Source organism: Oryzias latipes, chromosome 13 (assembly GCF_053564925.1).
Source record: "Oryzias latipes strain Hd-rR chromosome 13, Olatipes_Hd-rR_3.1".
NCBI lineage: Eukaryota > Metazoa > Chordata > Actinopteri > Beloniformes > Adrianichthyidae > Oryzias > Oryzias latipes.
This window is the reverse complement of record NC_136249.1, coordinates 24,038,118-24,056,099: the sequence shown is the minus strand read 5'-3', so window position 1 is coordinate 24,056,099 and position 17,982 is coordinate 24,038,118. Positions and strand designations below refer to the sequence as shown.

Here is a 17,982-nt window from a genome sequence, read left to right as displayed (position 1 = left end):
AAAGACCTTAGAGCTCTCAACTAAAAGAGTAGGAAGAACCATACACCCGTCCATGCATTGACGGAACACTGTATGCTCTGGACCTGTTCAGTTGGCACTAGCAGATAAGCCTGGCTCCCAAAGCAAAACTCCAAACAGCCTTCATTACCAATAGGGGCCTGTGGTAGGTCATGGTTCTCCCTTTTGGCCTCTGAGATGCCCCCACCACATTCAAAGACTGTTGGACAAGGTTTTGATTAACATTACCCTCACACACTGTGTGTTGTACCTGGGTGTCATCCCGGGCTATGGATATTTATTTGTAGCAGCCCTGAAGAGACTCAATCAAGTGTTGAGGAGAGCGGAAGCTGCAGGCCTAAAACTACAACTGCAGGCATGTCCAAAGTCCAGCCAACTTTTCACCGGCTCGTAAACTCATGTCATAAAATCAATAACCTGTGCCCCCAGTACTTTCCAAGAACTGTGTGTACAAAAGCGAGCTATGAAGTAACCACACTGACTGCAAAGCACTGCAAACCTTATTAAAGACTGTGAAGAAATGAAAATACCACTGCAATAAAAACGTTTAACTGTTTATTTGCATTTAATCTTATTTAGAAAGATCAAAAGAAGTTCAAGAATGCAGGCTAAATGGTTGGCCATTACACAGTTTCACCTCACCAAATCTGGTTGGACACCCTTAGAGACAGATGGCAGCAATGTGGGCTGTGTTGCTGTTCCGTCCCACATAACATTCGAGCAGAACAGGGTGGTTGCATTCTACAGCCAAACAAAGGCTGAACAACACTATTGTAGCATTTGAAGGGAACCGCTTGCCATGGTCAGTGCCATTAGACAGTGCCCTGTGACAGTTTATAGAATCTGGATCTTTCTTGAAATATTTCATCCAAGTGGCTTTGTCAGTCAAGTTCAAGTTTCATTGCTTTTTATTACCATTATTTCTGTTTTCCATTATTTGTGTTCTCCAGAGTTGTTTTTCCCCTATGCCAAGCTTAACTGTTTAAATGACAACTTATAAGTTTAAAGTTTCAAAGATTGGCCATCATTCTTCAATATTTTGGTTTTCATTTAAACAACATACACTTCTTGTTATGTCTCTGGTCCAGAGAACAAGGAGAGAATAGGCTATGCGACATAAAGGATAATTTCGATAAGTATACTTGCATGCATGTGTGAACGGTAGTTGTTTTATGTCCATGTTTACCTGTATGTATATGAACATCGTTGGAGCAGAGGTATGTGTGTGTGGACAGGCCCCTTTTAGATTTGTTATACATCTAAACCTGACCGTAATGATTATAAACTTCCAGCAAATTGTTGCTTTATGATGCTGTGGCTACAACAGTAGCTTACCATCACCAAGTATGAATGAGGAGTGAATGAATAATGGCCACAATGTAAGCGCTTTGAGCGTCTGGAAAAGCGCAAATAAATCTAATCCATTATTATTATTATTATTATTATTATTATTATTATTAAAAGTAAAATATTTCAAATGCAAGAGTCCTTCATCACTTATTTGTTTGCTCAGCCGTTGGACAGGACAAGTAAAAAATATTAATAATAATTTTGATGCTGGGTGTGATAAATGGCAACATAATATTTAATTCTAGTGAATGGTGGAAGGAATAAGACAAATTAAAAAACAAATAAATATAATTGAAGTATGGCAATACCTGTGAGTTTATTGACTTAGCTTCTCAATCTTTTCAGTATTAAAATAGGAACAGAAATGCAGACACAAAATAAAACACATAGCCTAATCAAATAGAAAAGCACCAAACAACAGAGGAAACTGAACAAGAACTGAACCACAGAAGCGAACACAAAAAAGGTACAAGACAATGCACAAGAGCAGAGAAAAAAACAGACTTTAACAAGCTTTTAGGCCAAGGCAGACAGCAGGGGCATGCTAAGGAAAGGGGTCCACCCAGGAGTTCAGCCGCCACTGGATCAGGGTTTTCTGATAGCTTTTAAACCTCTCTCCCAGCATGGTGATTGGTGGAATGAGAATCCGTAATTAGGTCTGCAAGAGGCGGAGCAGTGGTGAAGCTGGACTTCTGCAGTAGCTGAAAACTCACTCAAGACCTGGGGGTTGTAACACTTCTACAGTGCAGCCTACATACCACACTTGCATATAGGAACTTGTGTCAAATACATTTTCAGTAGTTTTCATTGTGGCTGTGTCCATTGAGCTGCATGTCTGAGGTGACACCCTGAGATGTTAGGTTTGGTTGGCAGCCAACATCTTCTAACCTGTGTTGATTCAGAATACTTCAGAGGGGAAAGTTGTTTCTCTTGCAGTACATTACAAGTAATACAGACCCATAACAAGACACATTTTCCATTTCTTATTGGTTTAATCTTAAAGTGTTATTGGCTATAAAAGTTAAAATAGGTTTCATGACATTTTTTGTGTTTTAGATTGTAGGTACTGTGTAACAATGCAAATGTTCAGTTATGAATAAATTTGCCAGTAAACTGCTTCAGCTATTAATGCTGGGAATGTTTTGGTTTGTAGAGGAACATAATAGGAAACTAGAATTTTCTAACATGACAAAATTTACAATTTGAAACTTTAACAAACCCTCGTTGTAAAGGAGACAATTCCAGAAAATGTCCTCATAGACTATAACAACATTATTATTATTTTTTTTTTGTTTAACTTGTCCTGTCCAACAGCTGGGCAGGCAGATGAGAGCTGAGGGCTCTCATCTGCATCTCATCTATCTTCTTGAATAGCTCATAATTGGTGGGTATTTTTTTTAATATTCCTTTTTTCATATAGACAAAAAAGTATGCAGGAGGAAAAGTTTCAAACATTTCACCCTCTCAAAAATGGGAGAACGATATCTTTCTGGGGTCACCAGGTGGTTTCTGCATTTCAATTAAGAAAGGACATTTGGTTGAATGTCTGGACCAGTGCATTGCAAAATAAATCCTACATTAACTTTAACTTGACTGAATTGTTGGTAAACTGTCATAATCTGCTTCGGCTGAACTGGACCAGACGCGGGAACCCAGAAAGAGCACAGGAGAGTTAGATGGAGAATAAGATCATTTATTATTCTGGATGAGGACCAGTGATGTGGCGTGGAGTTGTTGTCATGGCGTGGAGAGGAAACGGGGACTTGAGGTGAGTCGTGATGTGGCTTGGAGTAGAAGCTTGGCTTGGAGTTGTGGCGAGGCTTGGAGTTGTGGCGTGAGTGTGAATTGATGCGTGGCTTTAATCTGTGGCGAGGCTTGGAGTTGTGCGTGGCTTGGAGCTGTGGCGTAGCTGGAGGCTTTGGAGGACTGACGGAGATGAGGCTGCTCATGATGAGATAGGACCCAGGTAGACACTCGTGGAATATTGTCCTGAAGATGAGCTAGAGAATAGTTAACATGAAGCATAAACATAGTGAGCATGATACTAAAACTTGAGACCAGGTTGTGCACCATGAAGGGGAAACCAGCTGGCGATGAATGCTGGAGCTGGATTTCCTTTAGTATGCAGGCAGGTGATGAGATAAGTGTCCACAGTTGGGTCCAATCAGGAAAGCAGAGAGGAGAGGGAAGGGGGAGGAAAGACTACCAGAGGCACCATGACATAAACAAATTTATAATTCCAATACATCACTATCAGCAAAAACAATTAAGGTTTTAAAAATATGGTTGATCATCCTATAATTCGTTATCATCAACTACAAGCTATTTCATGAAAACCTTTTAACCAAAACTTGGACGAATGATTTGCTGGATGTGTCATTGATTATTCATTTTATCTTTTTATGTCTCTGCCCATTATAGCTTTCCTTGTATTCTTTTCTGGCTTCAGTAGGATTATGTAACATTTAGGTCCAAACAGCGCCACAAGGAGGCCAAAACTGGAGGCCAATATGGCAAACACCTCCACTGCATCGGCATATTTACCTGGAGAGTTAACATAGGCAGGAACAAAGGCCACCCACACAGCACAAAAAATTAGCATACTGAAAGTGATGAATTTGGCTTCATTAAAATTGTCTGGAAGATTCCTAGCCAGAAATGCAAGCAGAAAACTTATGATAGCCAGTAGGCTTATGTAGCCCAACAGGACTGCAAAACCAGCTGTGGAGCCAACGACACATTCATAAATGATCTTGTCATTGTGGTATCTGGTGTTTGCATGTGGGGTTGGTGAGGCAGAGATAATCCAAACAGTGCAAACTACTGCCTGAACACAAGTGAGAGCTAAAACTGTTCCTCTTTGCTGAACACTTCCAAACCATTTGAGTTTGGATCCGCCTCCAGGCTTTGAAGAGCTGAACACAGCTAGAACCACCATGGTTTTAACTAGAATACATGAAACACAAAGCACAAAGCTGATCCCAAACACAGCATGTCTCAGTTGGCACGTCCACAGTTGAGGTTGTCCAATGAACAGTAGGGAACAGAGAAAACACAACTTAAGTGACACCAAAATGAGGAAGCTCAGTTCAGAATTGTTTGCCCGCACTACAGGTGTGCTGCGGTGATAGATGAAGATGGCAAAAACAATGCTGCAGATGAATGTACCCAGCAACGAAGCGGTTGTCAAGCATATACCAAGAGGGTCGTTGTAGGAGAGAAACTCTATTTTCTTCGGAACACAGAGGTCATTTTGTTTGCTGGACCAGAAGTCTTCTGGACAACTGAGGCACTCAATAGAGTCTAAAAAGAAATAGGGAAACTGTAACCATGGCAACAATTTGGTAAGACAATGTTATAGATTGGTCTTCGGGCAAGTCCTTTTGTGGACAATAAGTATGAGAATTTATATCAAATATATTTGTACTGAAACTAACCTGTTTGATTGGTGATTTTTCCTTCAGAACATGGGACACAATCAAAACAACACAGAGGTTGTCCCTTCCTTCTCACCATCCGGGTACCTGGAGGGCAGCTCTCACTGCACACTGACCGAGGCACCTACAGACATAATAGACATGAGCATGTTTCAGAAGAGATGTTAACAGAACACAAGACTGTAAAAAATAAAAATTCAACCTTGTCGAAGTTCCAGAAGATCTTGTCTTCATCGATTACAAGTTCTTCATCATTCAAGGTTGTCTTTTTAAAAAAACCTACATTCTGAACTTCTATTTTTCCAGGAAGCCAAACCCAGTTCATGACATCATATATTGGTAAAGCGTCACCATTTTTGTCAAAGGACACTTGGTCACCAAAAGATGTCGTAAAGTTGACCTTTTCCAAGTAATGTATAAGCTACAAGGACAGACAAACACATTTAGAACCTAATGCAGTACAAAGGATTTGCAGGGGTAAAAATGTGAAAAAAATTAAATAAAAACACAATGCTGCCAACTAATTTCATATGAGGGCTTAGAGAAGGCACAGCAGACAATAAAAGAAAATTGTATTTAAAGTGTGTGGGGGCGTAATTTGAAATCAAACCTGCCAAGGCTCCAATTGTTGCAAAGATGCACAGCTGTGCTCACTAAAAGGTCCTCTTCCTGGTTCACACCGTAGCATCTGATCAAGAGCGTACACCAGAGCATATACAGCTTTGTAAATGTTGTACTCAGGTCTGAGGTTAGAGACATCCAGAAATGTAGTCTCTACAGTCTGTAGATCTTCTTCTCCACTGCACAAGGCCCCACCAGCTTCCATCCATTCTGCTGGAGGTGGTGCAAATCGACACTGAAATGTGTGCTCCCAGAACTGCTTAACCTGACATGTTTTTGAAAGCAGACCATGAGAATACATATCAAAAAAGCACTTTGGTAACATTCAGGTTGTTTTGAAAGTCTTACCATGCTATTTTCGTTGTCATTTTTGTCATGTGGACGTATTCTCAGAAGAAAGTCTCTAAGCCCAGAAATTTCTCCTCTACGGATGGCGATACCCAACGTACCACCGAGGTATGGCATGAATCGAGGTGTTTCGAATACATTTGCCGATGTCCAGGCTTCACTGGCCATCCACTGCAGACCTGTCACATTCTGATTTACCACCTGTTGGTTGCATCATTTACAACATGAAACATATGTTCAAATGTTGCTGAATGTATCTTTCCAGATAGACATGACTTTCACAATAAAAACCAGACCTAGATTTAGTCTTACTTAAGTTGGACAGATTTACCTCTTCTAAAAGATGAATCATGTGTATTTGATGAGCAAAAACAATAACAACGCGAGCTGTTGATTTCTTCATCAATCCCACAATCCTTTTTAGCTCGACTGGATTATCTCCCCAGGGCAGCATCTCTAAATATGCCAAACAACCTCCAACAGAATGATGCAATTCAGACTGGAAGGACTGGGCAACATGGTGTCCATAATCATCATCACTAAACAACAGCCCCACCCATGTCCAGCTGAAATGCTTTAAAATCTGTAACATGGCATGAACCTAAGTGGAAACAAAGAAGGATAACAGTTTTGGCAGAATAAGATTGTAAACATTGTTTGTCCTATGAATACAAAACTCTTCTGTGCACTTTAGCTTAAGTAAATTCAAGATCAATTTGTTAAAGGGTTTAAAACGTAATTTCTAAATTTAAAATGTTTACCTGGAATGCATCGCTTGGTATTGTTCTAAAGAAAGAAGGAAATCTCTTGCGATCACTGAGGCATAAACATGTAGCATAGTAACTTACCTAAAAACACAGTGACATAAAATATCTGTTTAAGCAATTGCAAGTTGCTGTGTACTTTTGCTTTTTAAGTAAAAAAAAGCAAACTTACAATTGGAAGTCTGAATAAACTTATCACATCAGATGCGGCAATAGTAAATGTGGAGAAGGGGTCACCCACTATTCCCAGAACTGGAGGTCTTCCTGAACAGTTCTCCTGAAGCATGAATTCCTCATCTTGGCCATTGAAGAGTGACATAGCAGCACTAAATCCAATCACAAGTGTAGCACAGTTGTCGTAAAGACTGTATCCCAAAGTCAAATTGGGGAGCAGGTTGGGATTTTTGTTGATCTCATGGATAGCAAAGGCCATGGTCATGGCATGTCTGAAGCCCAAAGGGTCAAACCTAACAAATATGATGTTACCATCAATTACTTAAAAACATGGCACGAATAAATATGTTGCTCAGGGAAAAGAGCACTTACCCTTGACAGCTGATCTTAGTTGGCTCAGAGGTAAAGATTAGCTCAGGGAAGACTGAGGTGAAGTGAACTTCAAACAGTCCACCCAGAGTCACATCACCAGGCATGTGCAGAGCGTTCAGTTGAAACTGTCTGCCTAATTTGCAAGATGAGTGAATACTAGATGAGTCTGAAGAGAAACAGCAGGAAAGGCAGACTACGAAAGCACAGACAGATGGGAAGAGAAATGTCCCCATGTCTGTGTCTCCTCCCTACACCACTGCCCTAGTCTTTAAAAAAGACTATATATTCACAGTGCCATTGTGATGGGCGGAGAGCAGTTGATGTGGAAAACAAGTCAGCATCATGCCATGATTTTTATTTATTTATTTTAATTACTACGTTTTTGACTTAGATATTAAGAACAAAGTTCTTAAGCATTTGCTTACAGTAAACTGGGACACAATAATAAAACATTGGTTTGTCAGATTCTCTTTGTTTTAGATGAAGGCCATAACTACATCCCTTATAGTTGTCAAGTTTTTGTTCTAGTCTTTTCCGACCAGAGAAAAGCAAAAAATACCAATTTAAAATGATCAGATAAACACATTGATAGTTGTAATCTCTTTCAAGTGTGCTTTTTACTTTTTTTATTTTTAACTTGTCCTGTCTAGCAGCTGGGCAGACAGATGAGAGCTGAAGGCTTCTTGTGTTGAACATATTTTACTTTAATAACAGGGGTTATTAATCTTCAGGCAAACCAGAGGTATGTCTGAATAAACCCCTTTTGTAATTGAGGCCAAACTTTATTCATTTTAATCATATTTGAAAATCTTTTGTGTTGGACCGGACAGAAAAGGAAGGGAGGGAAGAAGAGAGAGGGATGTTAGAGAGGGGGGATAGGAGGGTGATCATAGGAGGGGGGGGGGATAAAACCATGAAGCAGCATAAAGCAACAAGTTTCTGGATGTTTATCATTACGGTGAGGTTCAGATGTAATACAAATCTCAAAGGGCAGGGCCTGCCCACACACACACTTAAATGTTATAAACACAACTGCTAGCTGCAAAAAAGTCCACATGTCAACATGTACACAATACAGGTAGTGTTAACACATGCATACTTATACCTCCAAACCAACTAGTATGAAATATTTCATTCATTCAATCACGCAAACTATAAGTGTAAAGGTGAGCTAACACCTGTGCTCAATTGAGAGTTTATGTTCTTCTAAAATGGATGGTGGAATGTGAAAAGAAGGAGGGAGAGTGCCCAGCCATCCCCACACCAAGACCCCCGCCGCAGCAGCCGCGGCAGCCTGAACCCCCCAACGCCACACGGCAGCAGGCAGAGAACAACCGCCCCCCGGGCGATCACATCCGCCACCCAGGCCAGGGCCAGCAGGACCGCCGCGAGGCCCCCAGAGCTAGAGAGCAGGGAGGCATGGGGGGAAAGAGAGCGCCGCCCCAGCCCAACCAGGAGAGCAGCCCCCCCGCCGCACCGGGGGGCCCAACGCAGGGCCCCACCCGAGAAAGGTGCCCACAGCCCCAGACGAGAACCCCATCACCACCCAGGAGTTCTGGGCATCCCCCCGCCCCAACCCCAGGTACGAGCCAGGAACCCCCAAGGGAGACCCACTCCTCGCTCCAGGCAGCCACCCACCCGGCCCACTGTTGGTCCAGAAAGGAACAAGGCAGGGGCCAGCCGTCCCCACCCAGGAGGGGGGAACCCCGGGGAAAAGGGGGGCCCACGAGGGGGGTTGAAAACATGGCCCGACTAGGCTCGGCCACAGTTGGTAATTTGGTGAGGCCCAGTACCCAGGGACAAGGGCCAGAACCCACCTCACAGGGACACGGACACCTCCGGCTCAGGTGTGAGCCTTGCCAGAAGGCTCGGGGATCCCTCTCCCTGCGCGGAGAGAGGACCGCCGGGCCCAGGAAACCAGCACCCAGGGGACACGGCCGCCGTTGCCAAGGGTCCAGTCCCCCTACCGGGGATGGGGTAGGGGACAGATGGTCCAAGGTCCCACCTTCCTTGCAAAATGTGTGTGTGTTTGTGAGGGTGTGTGTGTGCATGTGTGTGTTTATGTCTGAATGTATATTTTGAAGGGTGTGTGTACTAAGGGGGTGCAGTTAAAATTGGCGGGTAGGGCACTGAGGGGACATCTCCTGATTACTCACAGTGATGTCCCATCACCGTCCCCACCAAAGGGCCCTAAATGTCTAAGGTGCAGTTAGAATTGGCAGGTAGGGCGCTAAGAGGACATCTGCTGCTTGCTGGCAGTGATGTCCAAGCACCCCCTGCCAAGGGCCCTACATGTCTAAGGTGCAAATGAAACCGAGAGAGGGAGGGCCCATTCCATACTGCAACCATGGGAGGGGGACCACTGCCAAGTAGCTCCTCCCCCCAAGGTGCATCCCAGGCTAAACCCCCCACCCCCTCACCCTAATATGAGATAATATGAGGAAGGGGGTAAGTTGAGGTTGTCCCCCGGTGGTCAAATAGCCGTCCCCCCCCCCAGCATAGGGGCCAGGTTCCCTCAGCCCAGGGGTCCCATCCTCAGAGGCGCCGACACCCTAGGCCCAGCACCACCCACCCAACACAGAGAGAGAGGAGCCAGAAAGCCCCCCCCCCCCCCCCCCCCCCCCCCCCCAGTGCAAGTCCAGGCCCCCACCCCAAGGGGCCGGCCCTGGGAGAGCTCTGGTCAGGCCTCGACGGGACCGAGGCAGCCAACCGGCCGGGGCAACCGCCGATTGCCTCAGCGGAGACCCCGACCCGTCAAACCCCCAAGGTCCCGTACTGAAAGTGCCCCCCCCCCCCAGAAAGACCCCCCCACTGGACAGCGCCGACAAGCCCGACCCCCACCCCACCCCCGCCGCAGCTGATGACACCCAGAGCGACCAGGGGTCCCAAAAGGGTTGCCCCGCCCCTCTCCCAGAGCCAGGGAAGGGTTGATCCCAGCCCCAGGTGTAGATGGGCAGCCCATGCAGCGCTGCTGGACCTCCCCTCTGAGCAGTGCCCCTGCCAACCCCCCCCAGCACAGGCAAAGAGACCACCCCCCCAAGCCAAGCCAAACCACCACTCCACCCCCCCACCACACTCCCCTACACCCAAGCCCAGAAGACCGCGCAGCGCCTCAGCCCGCCCCACCCAGGCACTGGACCCGACCCCCCGAGTAACAGAGTCCCCACCGCCCCTACCGGGCACCGGAGGCCCCGACCCTACCCCGAACCACGGCAGCAAGGCAAGGAGCAGCGACGACCAGGCCACCCACCCCTTAAGTCATGGAGTTAGCTATGGGAGACCAGAGAGACTGAATTCTTTCAAAGTTACTTGAACTTTGGGCTGACATTTTTTCCAAGCTGATATGATCAAACAGCAGATTTCTGTATTGACTTGTATTTATATTTTTCTTGTTTTTCCAATTTATTAAAATTGTTTTTTTAGCAACACAAAGAGTTATGAAAATGATAGATACTAATCCTTCTTCTATATTGATGGCACTCATGTCACCAAGCACGCAAAGTGTCGGTGAAGCCGTGATTGAAACCTTAAGCCAGACTGATAGATGGGCACATACCTGCTGCCAGAGAGCCTGGACAGGCGTGCAGAACCACAGTGCATGCATGTAACTGTCGGGTAGATTACTGTCGCAGTGCTTACAAATGTCTGAATTACTGAGACCCATCTTGAACATCCTCTGTCCAGTGTAGCAAATTCTATGAAGAGTTTTGAAATGGATTAGCTGCAAGTTTGGACTTTTTGTCAGTTTAAAGGTGTTTAGACAAAGGTCTGACCAGAAGCTTTCATCTGTGCTGATGCTCAAATCTGCATCCCATTTTGTTGTCGGAAGTGAAATATTATTATCTAAATTACATAAAAGTTTGTATATTTTGGAGAGAGTTTTATTCATTGAAAAATTAATCAGAGAGGTAACTACTTCTGGTAGCTTTGAATTGTTGTCTTTGTATTTAAACTTTTTTGTAATATTAGATTTAAGTTGCTGATATTGCAGGAAGTTATTTATACCATGTTTGTCTTGTAGTTCCTGGGGATTTATGAATCTTTTATCAATAATTAGGTGCTCCATAGTTGTTTTACGCCCCCAGCTTGCCAAGCTGGGAATTGTATCATTTTTTTGTTTATGAGGATTTCTGGGTTGCTTTTTACTTATTCCTGCAATCATATGAATCAAATGTTGCATTTCCTTTTTCTCAGTGCTCTCTGAGATTTACATAACAAATGGTTGTCTTTTTCCTCGATATGTTTCTTCATCTTCAATCTATTTCTAGATCACCTTGTGTCACATCAGTTTTTTTCCCCATGGGGATCACACTTGTTTGGTCTATCCCACTGCTCACCGTCCTTATTTATGCCATGGATTGGCTTTATGTTTAAGAAACATTTTTTACACACCACTAAAGAGACAAAAAAAAGAGCACAAATGACTTAATTAATGATCCATGCCAATTGTGGGAATTAAGTGGGCAAGGTTCACTGTGGCATTTAACTATTTATGTCTCTTGATGGAAAGCTGTAGGGGTCCTGTTTCTTTCACAAAATAAAACAAAGGTTTTTTTTTTTTTTAAATCCAGCATGCTTGGTTACAGAAACTTAGACATTTAATAAATAAACTGAAACATGACAAAAAAAACAGTAGCAAGAACAGAGTGACAAAACAAAACAGAGCAGCACATATGATCAGACATTTATATAGGCTGAGGGTAATTAACTAAAATGAAGACAGCTCTGGATCATGCATAACCTGAAACTGGTGGAACTGACAAAGGGCAACTCAGACCATGACCAAACACAATTTGAATTGGATTGAGAAAATCAACAGTATAATAGGGAGACGTAAGAAAGTCAGAAATATAATGAGAATGATTGAAAGGCACCACATGGGGAGTTAGTTCATGGGCTTAAAAAAACAAAACATATATTTATGTATATATATAATTTTTAGGTCAGTTGTTGATTATGGAATTATTGCTCATAGTGCAGCTTGCAAAAGGTTGTTGCCAAACTAAACAACAGAACCCCTACACCAGAAAAATGAAAAGTGCATTTAGGGTAAAGTAAGTTTGAGATCTAAAAACATTAATTGTTAGTGTTTATTGTTGTAAGAAACACTGCTGTGAATCTAGATCTCTGTCAAAATGGAGATATTTTTTGGTTTATTTATTTAATCTATAGATATGTTTCACGGGACCTTGCAAAGTTATTGGACTGATTAGTACAACAATTTTAACCCATAAATGAGACAGTTGTTTTTTGCCTGTGCTTTAGTCACATCCATATAAGGCGCTGTAGGCTTTTGAGTTTTTCGGGCCCGTGAGGGTTTTAGACGGGTGCCAGGGCATCTTGGAGGGAGCACAAGTGTTGAGGCTCATACGGCCACCTTAATTTGCTGCTAAGGTTTGACAGGTGAGAAAGTTTTGAGAAAACATTTAAAATATCTGACTCAAAAAATCCATCTGGATTTGCTAGCAGTCCTCGACACTGATCTAATCTCATTGAGAATTTCACTTTATTTTCTAATTGGACAGACATTTTTTTTGATCAGGCATTCATGTTCTACATAGTTGTTTTGTTTTATTTATTTTTATTAGCTCTGATTCCTTTAGTGTTGCTAAGGACCACATCGTATTAGTTCTTTCAGATTTACTTAGTCTTGTCTTGATTGAGTGCCTCTTTCCCTAAAATTAAGATTTTTTTCTATTCTTTTGTGCTTTGTGCAAAGTCCTTTTTCAGTGCTAAATGCTCTGTGAACATGATAACTCCGGCACAGGTTTTGACTGGGTGGACTATAAAGTAACTTACTAGGGGTAAGGAATCTAATTCATATAGCCACTTCACTGGTGGTGCACATGCTTCTGTTCTTGGTCCTCATTTTCTGGGGTGGGGGTCATGCAACATCTCTGAGCACCATCATTCTTGTCTGAGCTTACCCAATAACTTCTATATCCAAGAGGTACTGTACTATGTCCTACATATTCAGATGTTTCAAAACATCAGTGGTATTCAAATAAGACTGGACCTAACCACAGAAAAAAAGGTCTGTGCACAGCTTTGTTCAAAGATGAACTCAACATTATGCTATGTGAGGGGTGTGACAAATCAGTGGTTTATGAAACAAAAAAAAAAAAATCCACACAAGTATATAAACAGTTTAGTGCATACTTGCTCACACCAACATGCAGACATTTGAGTGATGGAGATTTCTGCTTTCTGTACTCTCCTCTTATTGGCTGTGGCTTTGTTAGAGATTAACTCAGTTTGTGTGTTGTGTGGGTTACTAACTAGCTTCAAACAAAGGGCTGGGCTTTCTGAATCCGGGGTTACCATCAGTACTGATTCTTCATCTGTAAAATGTTATCTGCAGGGCACTGCTGGATCACCGGTATTCTCAATGGAGGGTGACTTTGTTTTAGGTGGTGTGTTCTCCATTCACTTTAACATGGACGCAAAGATTCATCCTTACACTGCCATGCCGGAGCCACCAAGGTGCACAGGGGGGTAAGTAAGAGAGAGGAAAAGTCAAGAAAAGATCTTTTAATGTGTTAGTTGGTGTTTTCTGTATTGTTCTAAACGTGGTTTCAGTAAAGGTTATGTCATAAGTGCTCATAATATTTATAATTTAGGCGGTACCATTAAATTTCCATTATTTTTTTTGTTTGTTACTTATACTATCTCAGAAAATTTTATAGAAAACTGCACTCTTTGGCAATATATTTTATGTGTGTATATATTTGTGTGTGCATATATGCAGCATCGATGCGCGTGAACTACGCTTCTCTCGTGCAATGATCTTTGCCATTGAGGAAATTAACAACAGCACAGAGCTGCTGCCTGGTATCAGGCTTGGTTATCAGATCCATGACTCATGTGGTGTAGTGCCTGTGGCAATGCACAAGGCCTTTCAGCTTTCAAATGGAGGGGACAGTATCTTCTATACTGACAACAATTGCTCCCAATCTGGCATGATGGCGGCTGTTGTTGCTGAGTCCGGATCCACACCATCCATCAGTATGTCTCGGATCATTGGGTCATTTAACATTCCCCAAGTAATTTCTTCATTTGCTTGATTTTTTTTTTTTTTTGTGGGCATTTTGTGAAATAATTAATCACTCTTAAAAGTTAAACTGTAATGTTTTTCTTTAGGTCAGCCACTATGCCACGTGTGCTTGTCTGTCTGATAAGCAGCAGTATCCAAATTTCTTCAGAACTATACCCAGTGATGCATTTCAGGCTGTAGCGCTGGCCAAGCTGGTGAAACACTTTGGCTGGACTTGGATAGGTGCTGTCTGCTCGGATTCAGATTATGGCAATAACGGGATGGCCTCTTTTCTTCAAGCAGCTCAAAAGGAGGGGATTTGTGTGGAGTTTTCAGAATCTTTTTATCGTACCAATCCATATAGCAAAATTCAAAGAGTGGCTGATGTTATCCGCAGGTAAAAGCAATCTTTTTGTCCTTCTAGAAAAATAGACAAATAAAATGGCAGGAAGAAAATTGTATTTAAATAACAATCTGTATGTGTTCCTGACACATTAATCAGTAAAAATCCTTGTTTTAAAAAAGCATAACATTGTTGTTGCATCAAAGAAAAACGTTGTTAGTGCTCTAAATAACTTTAAAAAGAATGCATTTATTGACTCTTTAGGGCAACTGCAAAAGTTATTGTGGCCTTTACTGCCTCTGGAGAAATGAAAGTCTTGTTGGAAGAACTTGCCAGGAAACCTTCACCATCTCGTCAGTGGATAGGGAGCGAGTCCTGGATTACAGACCCAAATATGATGAAGTTTGATTTCTGTGAAGGGGGCATTGGATTTGGGATTCCAAAATCTGTCATCCCAGGTTTGAGAGATTTTTTGCTGGATCTTTCTCCCTCAGAAGTGGCAGCATCTCCACTGCTGACAGAGTTCTGGGAGAACGCCTTCAAATGCAGACTGAGAAAAGGTTTGGGTTAGGGACGTGAATATGAAGTCATGCATGTAAACAAGATTTTTCAAAAAACAAAATTAATAATCTGTGTTTGTCTCTGTTTTTCTGTAGATGTTGGTGCAGAAGAACGTGTCTGCGATGGAAGTGAAGACATGACAAAGCTTCAGAGTCCATACACAGAAACATCTCAGCTGAGAGTCACTAACATGGTTTATAAGGCTGTTTATGCAATAGCACATGCTATTCATAGTGTTGTGTGCCCAGAAAAAAATTCGACAACCAAGTGTGACAAACATTTAATGTTGGAGTCCAAGCAGGTCAGCTAAGATATGAAGAAAATTTATTTCTAATTACCTATCACTGAACTAAATAGTGTTTAGTAGACTAAAATTGACTGTTTTTCTTTTGTTTCAACATTTATCTGCAGGTTTTAGATGCACTAAAGAAAGTCAATTTTACCAAGAATGGCTATCCTGTGTCATTTGATACTAATGGAGATCCTGTGGCTGTTTATGAGCTGGTCAACTGGCAGAAGGGTGAAAGTGGAAATATTGAGTTGGTAACAGTAGGATACTATGATGCGTCTCTGCCTATAAATAAAGAATTCCATATCAACGGAAATCTAACCTGGATGGATGGTAGAAAACAAGTAAATAGTCTGATAATTATTTACAATAAAAGGTTTTGGTTAAATGTTTTTATAACAAATGTTCCTTTGTGAAAGGTGCCAGTGTCAGTGTGTACTGATAGCTGTCCTCCAGGAACTCACAAAGTGCTGCAGAAAGGAAAACCCAGCTGTTGCTATGATTGTATACCATGTCCTGAGGGAGAGATTAGCAACACTTCAGGTAAGATCCTCCATTTGCAAAGCAGACTTCATGATGTTTTGCAACTAACATTTGCTCTCTGTGTTTTTCTAGATTCCTCTGATTGTTTCCCATGTCCCATCGAATTCTGGCCAAATCCAGAAAAGGACTCATGTCATCCCAAACCAGTAGAATTTCTTTCCATTGATGAGACTCTGGCTATCATCTTGGCTGTCGTCTCTGTTGGTGGAGCATGTCTTGCCATCTTAACAGCAGCAGTGTTTTTCCATCACAGAACCACCCCAATAGTACGGGCCAACAACTCAGAGCTGAGCTTCCTGCTGCTCTTCTCCCTGACTCTGTGTTTTTTATGTTCCTTAACTTTCATAGGGGCTCCCACTGAGTGGTCTTGTATGCTGCGTCACTCAGCTTTTGGCATCACCTTTGTTCTTTGTATCTCCTGTGTGCTTGGAAAAACCATAGTGGTCTTGATGGCCTTTAAAGCTACACTGCCAGGTAGCAATGTCATCAAATGGTTTGGTCCTCTACAACAAAGACTGACTGTAGTGTTCTTTACATTTGTTCAAGTGTTAATCTGCATGGTTTGGCTTGTGCTGAGGCCTCCATTTCCAATGAAAAACTTCTCCACATATAAAGAGAAGATCATCCTGGAGTGTGCTTTGGGTTCTGCCATTGGGTTCTGGGCTGTGTTGGGTTACATCGGCCTTCTGGCTGTGTTCTGCTTTGTGTTAGCTGTGCTGGCTCGGAAACTGCCGGACAACTTTAATGAAGCCAAGCTGATAACATTTAGCATGTTGATTTTCTGTGCAGTCTGGCTGAGCTTCATCCCAGCTTATGTCAGCTCTCCTGGCAAATTCACAGTAGCTGTGGAGATATTTGCTATTCTGGCCTCCAGTTTTGGACTAATAATGTGTATATTTGCTCCAAAGTGTTTTATCATTCTGTGTCAACCTGAGAAGAACACCAAAAATTATTTAATGAACAAAAAATAATTATTCTTTTAACACTTCATCTAATTTGTGTAAGTTTGTGTGTGAAGTTGTATTTTTCCATACATTGTTTATAAATTATTTCTATGAGTTAATTAATTCTAAAACATTGTTAACAGGTAACAGTTTTAATGATATTCTCCTAAACAAAATCAAATGTTTAACATAACAGGATAAACATTTATAGTAAATTTGTCACTAAAAAATGCATGTCCTGATCCTTAAGTTGCAAAAAGTCTCTTTTTAAAAAAAAGGTTTTGTTTTATTTAGTTTCAGCTTTGACAGTTTTAATCATTATTTGAGTCTTAGAACAGTCATTTTTCTATTTCTGTGTCATAAACAGACTTTTTCTGTTAAGACATTTGCTTTTTTAATCCAATGTAATGCTGTAATTACATGACTGTGATGCTGTTTAATGTTCTAAGTTTCAATAAAAAAAATTCCCTGCAAGTCAAAACAATTGAGGACTCCAAAGTCCTGCTTGCATTAAGTAAATAGCTGACTAAGTTTGTTTTTGCACCAGAAGTGTTCCATTGACTTTGCTTGAATTAGTGGAGAATGCTAATAATTTTCACACTTTTATCTTATTTTGGTTTGCTTTCAAACATGACACTTTCAAAGATAAGCCAAAGACTGAACAGGACAAACTGTCATGAACAATAATAACAGTTCTCTGTGCTGCTCACTTGGGGGCAGTATTACCTGACCTACATATGGAAAGATCATGAAGCCGCTAATGAATTATCAAGGTGTAACAAGGACTTCTACCTTCTCACTCTTTACCCTCTTAAAATTTTATTTAGTTTTTGATAAGTCCCGCTTATCATATACAATACCTATGTCACTTAAGATAAGCAACTTTATCATAATCTGTACAATGAAGTAACTGTCTTTTGTAACTTCTTCACATTGGCTTTTTCTCATGAACCACATGCCCAAAAAAAAAGAAAAAAATGAACCACATCCCCACGCAGACCAGAGTTCATTTGAGTTCAGGTGAGCTTTAATATTTGCCAAGCAGTTTATCCAAAGAAAAAATCCAGAGAAAAATCAAACCTGTAATTGTAAATGTACCAAAACCCCTTCATGCCTTATTTCACTACTTCACAACCCGCTGTTTAACCCAGGACACCACTCATCACCATCACCATGAATGAAAAA

The 17,982-nt window shown here is 41.8% G+C and overlaps 1 protein-coding gene and 1 pseudogene across 2 annotated transcripts; one reads left to right on the top strand and one right to left on the bottom strand.

Moving 5' to 3' along the window:
* Window positions 1-3,047: 3,047 nt before the first annotated feature.
* LOC101156827 (extracellular calcium-sensing receptor-like) lies at window positions 3,048-7,346 on the bottom strand. Its single transcript, XM_023961841.2, has 9 exons — window positions 7,085-7,346; window positions 6,711-7,005; window positions 6,536-6,622; window positions 6,106-6,375; window positions 5,775-5,975; window positions 5,416-5,691; window positions 5,008-5,226; window positions 4,806-4,929; window positions 3,048-4,671 (listed from the first exon to the last, which is right to left on the bottom strand). The coding sequence occupies exons 1-9, from the start codon at window positions 7,315-7,317 to the stop codon at window positions 3,761-3,763; spliced, it is 2,616 nt and encodes an 871-aa protein (XP_023817609.2). The 5' UTR covers window positions 7,318-7,346; the 3' UTR covers window positions 3,048-3,760.
* Window positions 7,347-13,180: 5,834 nt separating this feature from the next.
* On the top strand, window positions 13,181-17,959 carry LOC101171351 (extracellular calcium-sensing receptor-like; annotated as a pseudogene). Its single transcript, XR_013659599.1, has 8 exons — window positions 13,181-13,579; window positions 13,833-14,127; window positions 14,225-14,514; window positions 14,725-15,035; window positions 15,117-15,322; window positions 15,433-15,654; window positions 15,730-15,853; window positions 15,926-17,959. The product of XR_013659599.1 is annotated as an extracellular calcium-sensing receptor-like (transcript).
* Window positions 17,960-17,982: the final 23 nt, after the last annotated feature.

What these genes read in the sequence shown, in the direction of transcription:
- LOC101156827 (XM_023961841.2), bottom strand. Translation starts at nt 7,317, where the DNA reads ATGGGGACATTTCTCTTCCCATCTGTCTGTGCTTTCGTAGTCTGCCTT. An exon ending in GTTTATTCAGACTTCCAATT is followed by an intron (nt 6,623 to 6,710) that starts GTAAGTTTGCTT and finishes CTGTGTTTTTAG; the next exon opens with GTAAGTTACTATGCTACATG. An exon ending in TACCAAGCGATGCATTCCAG is followed by an intron (nt 6,376 to 6,535) that starts GTAAACATTTTA and finishes GTTTCCACTTAG; the next exon opens with GTTCATGCCATGTTACAGAT.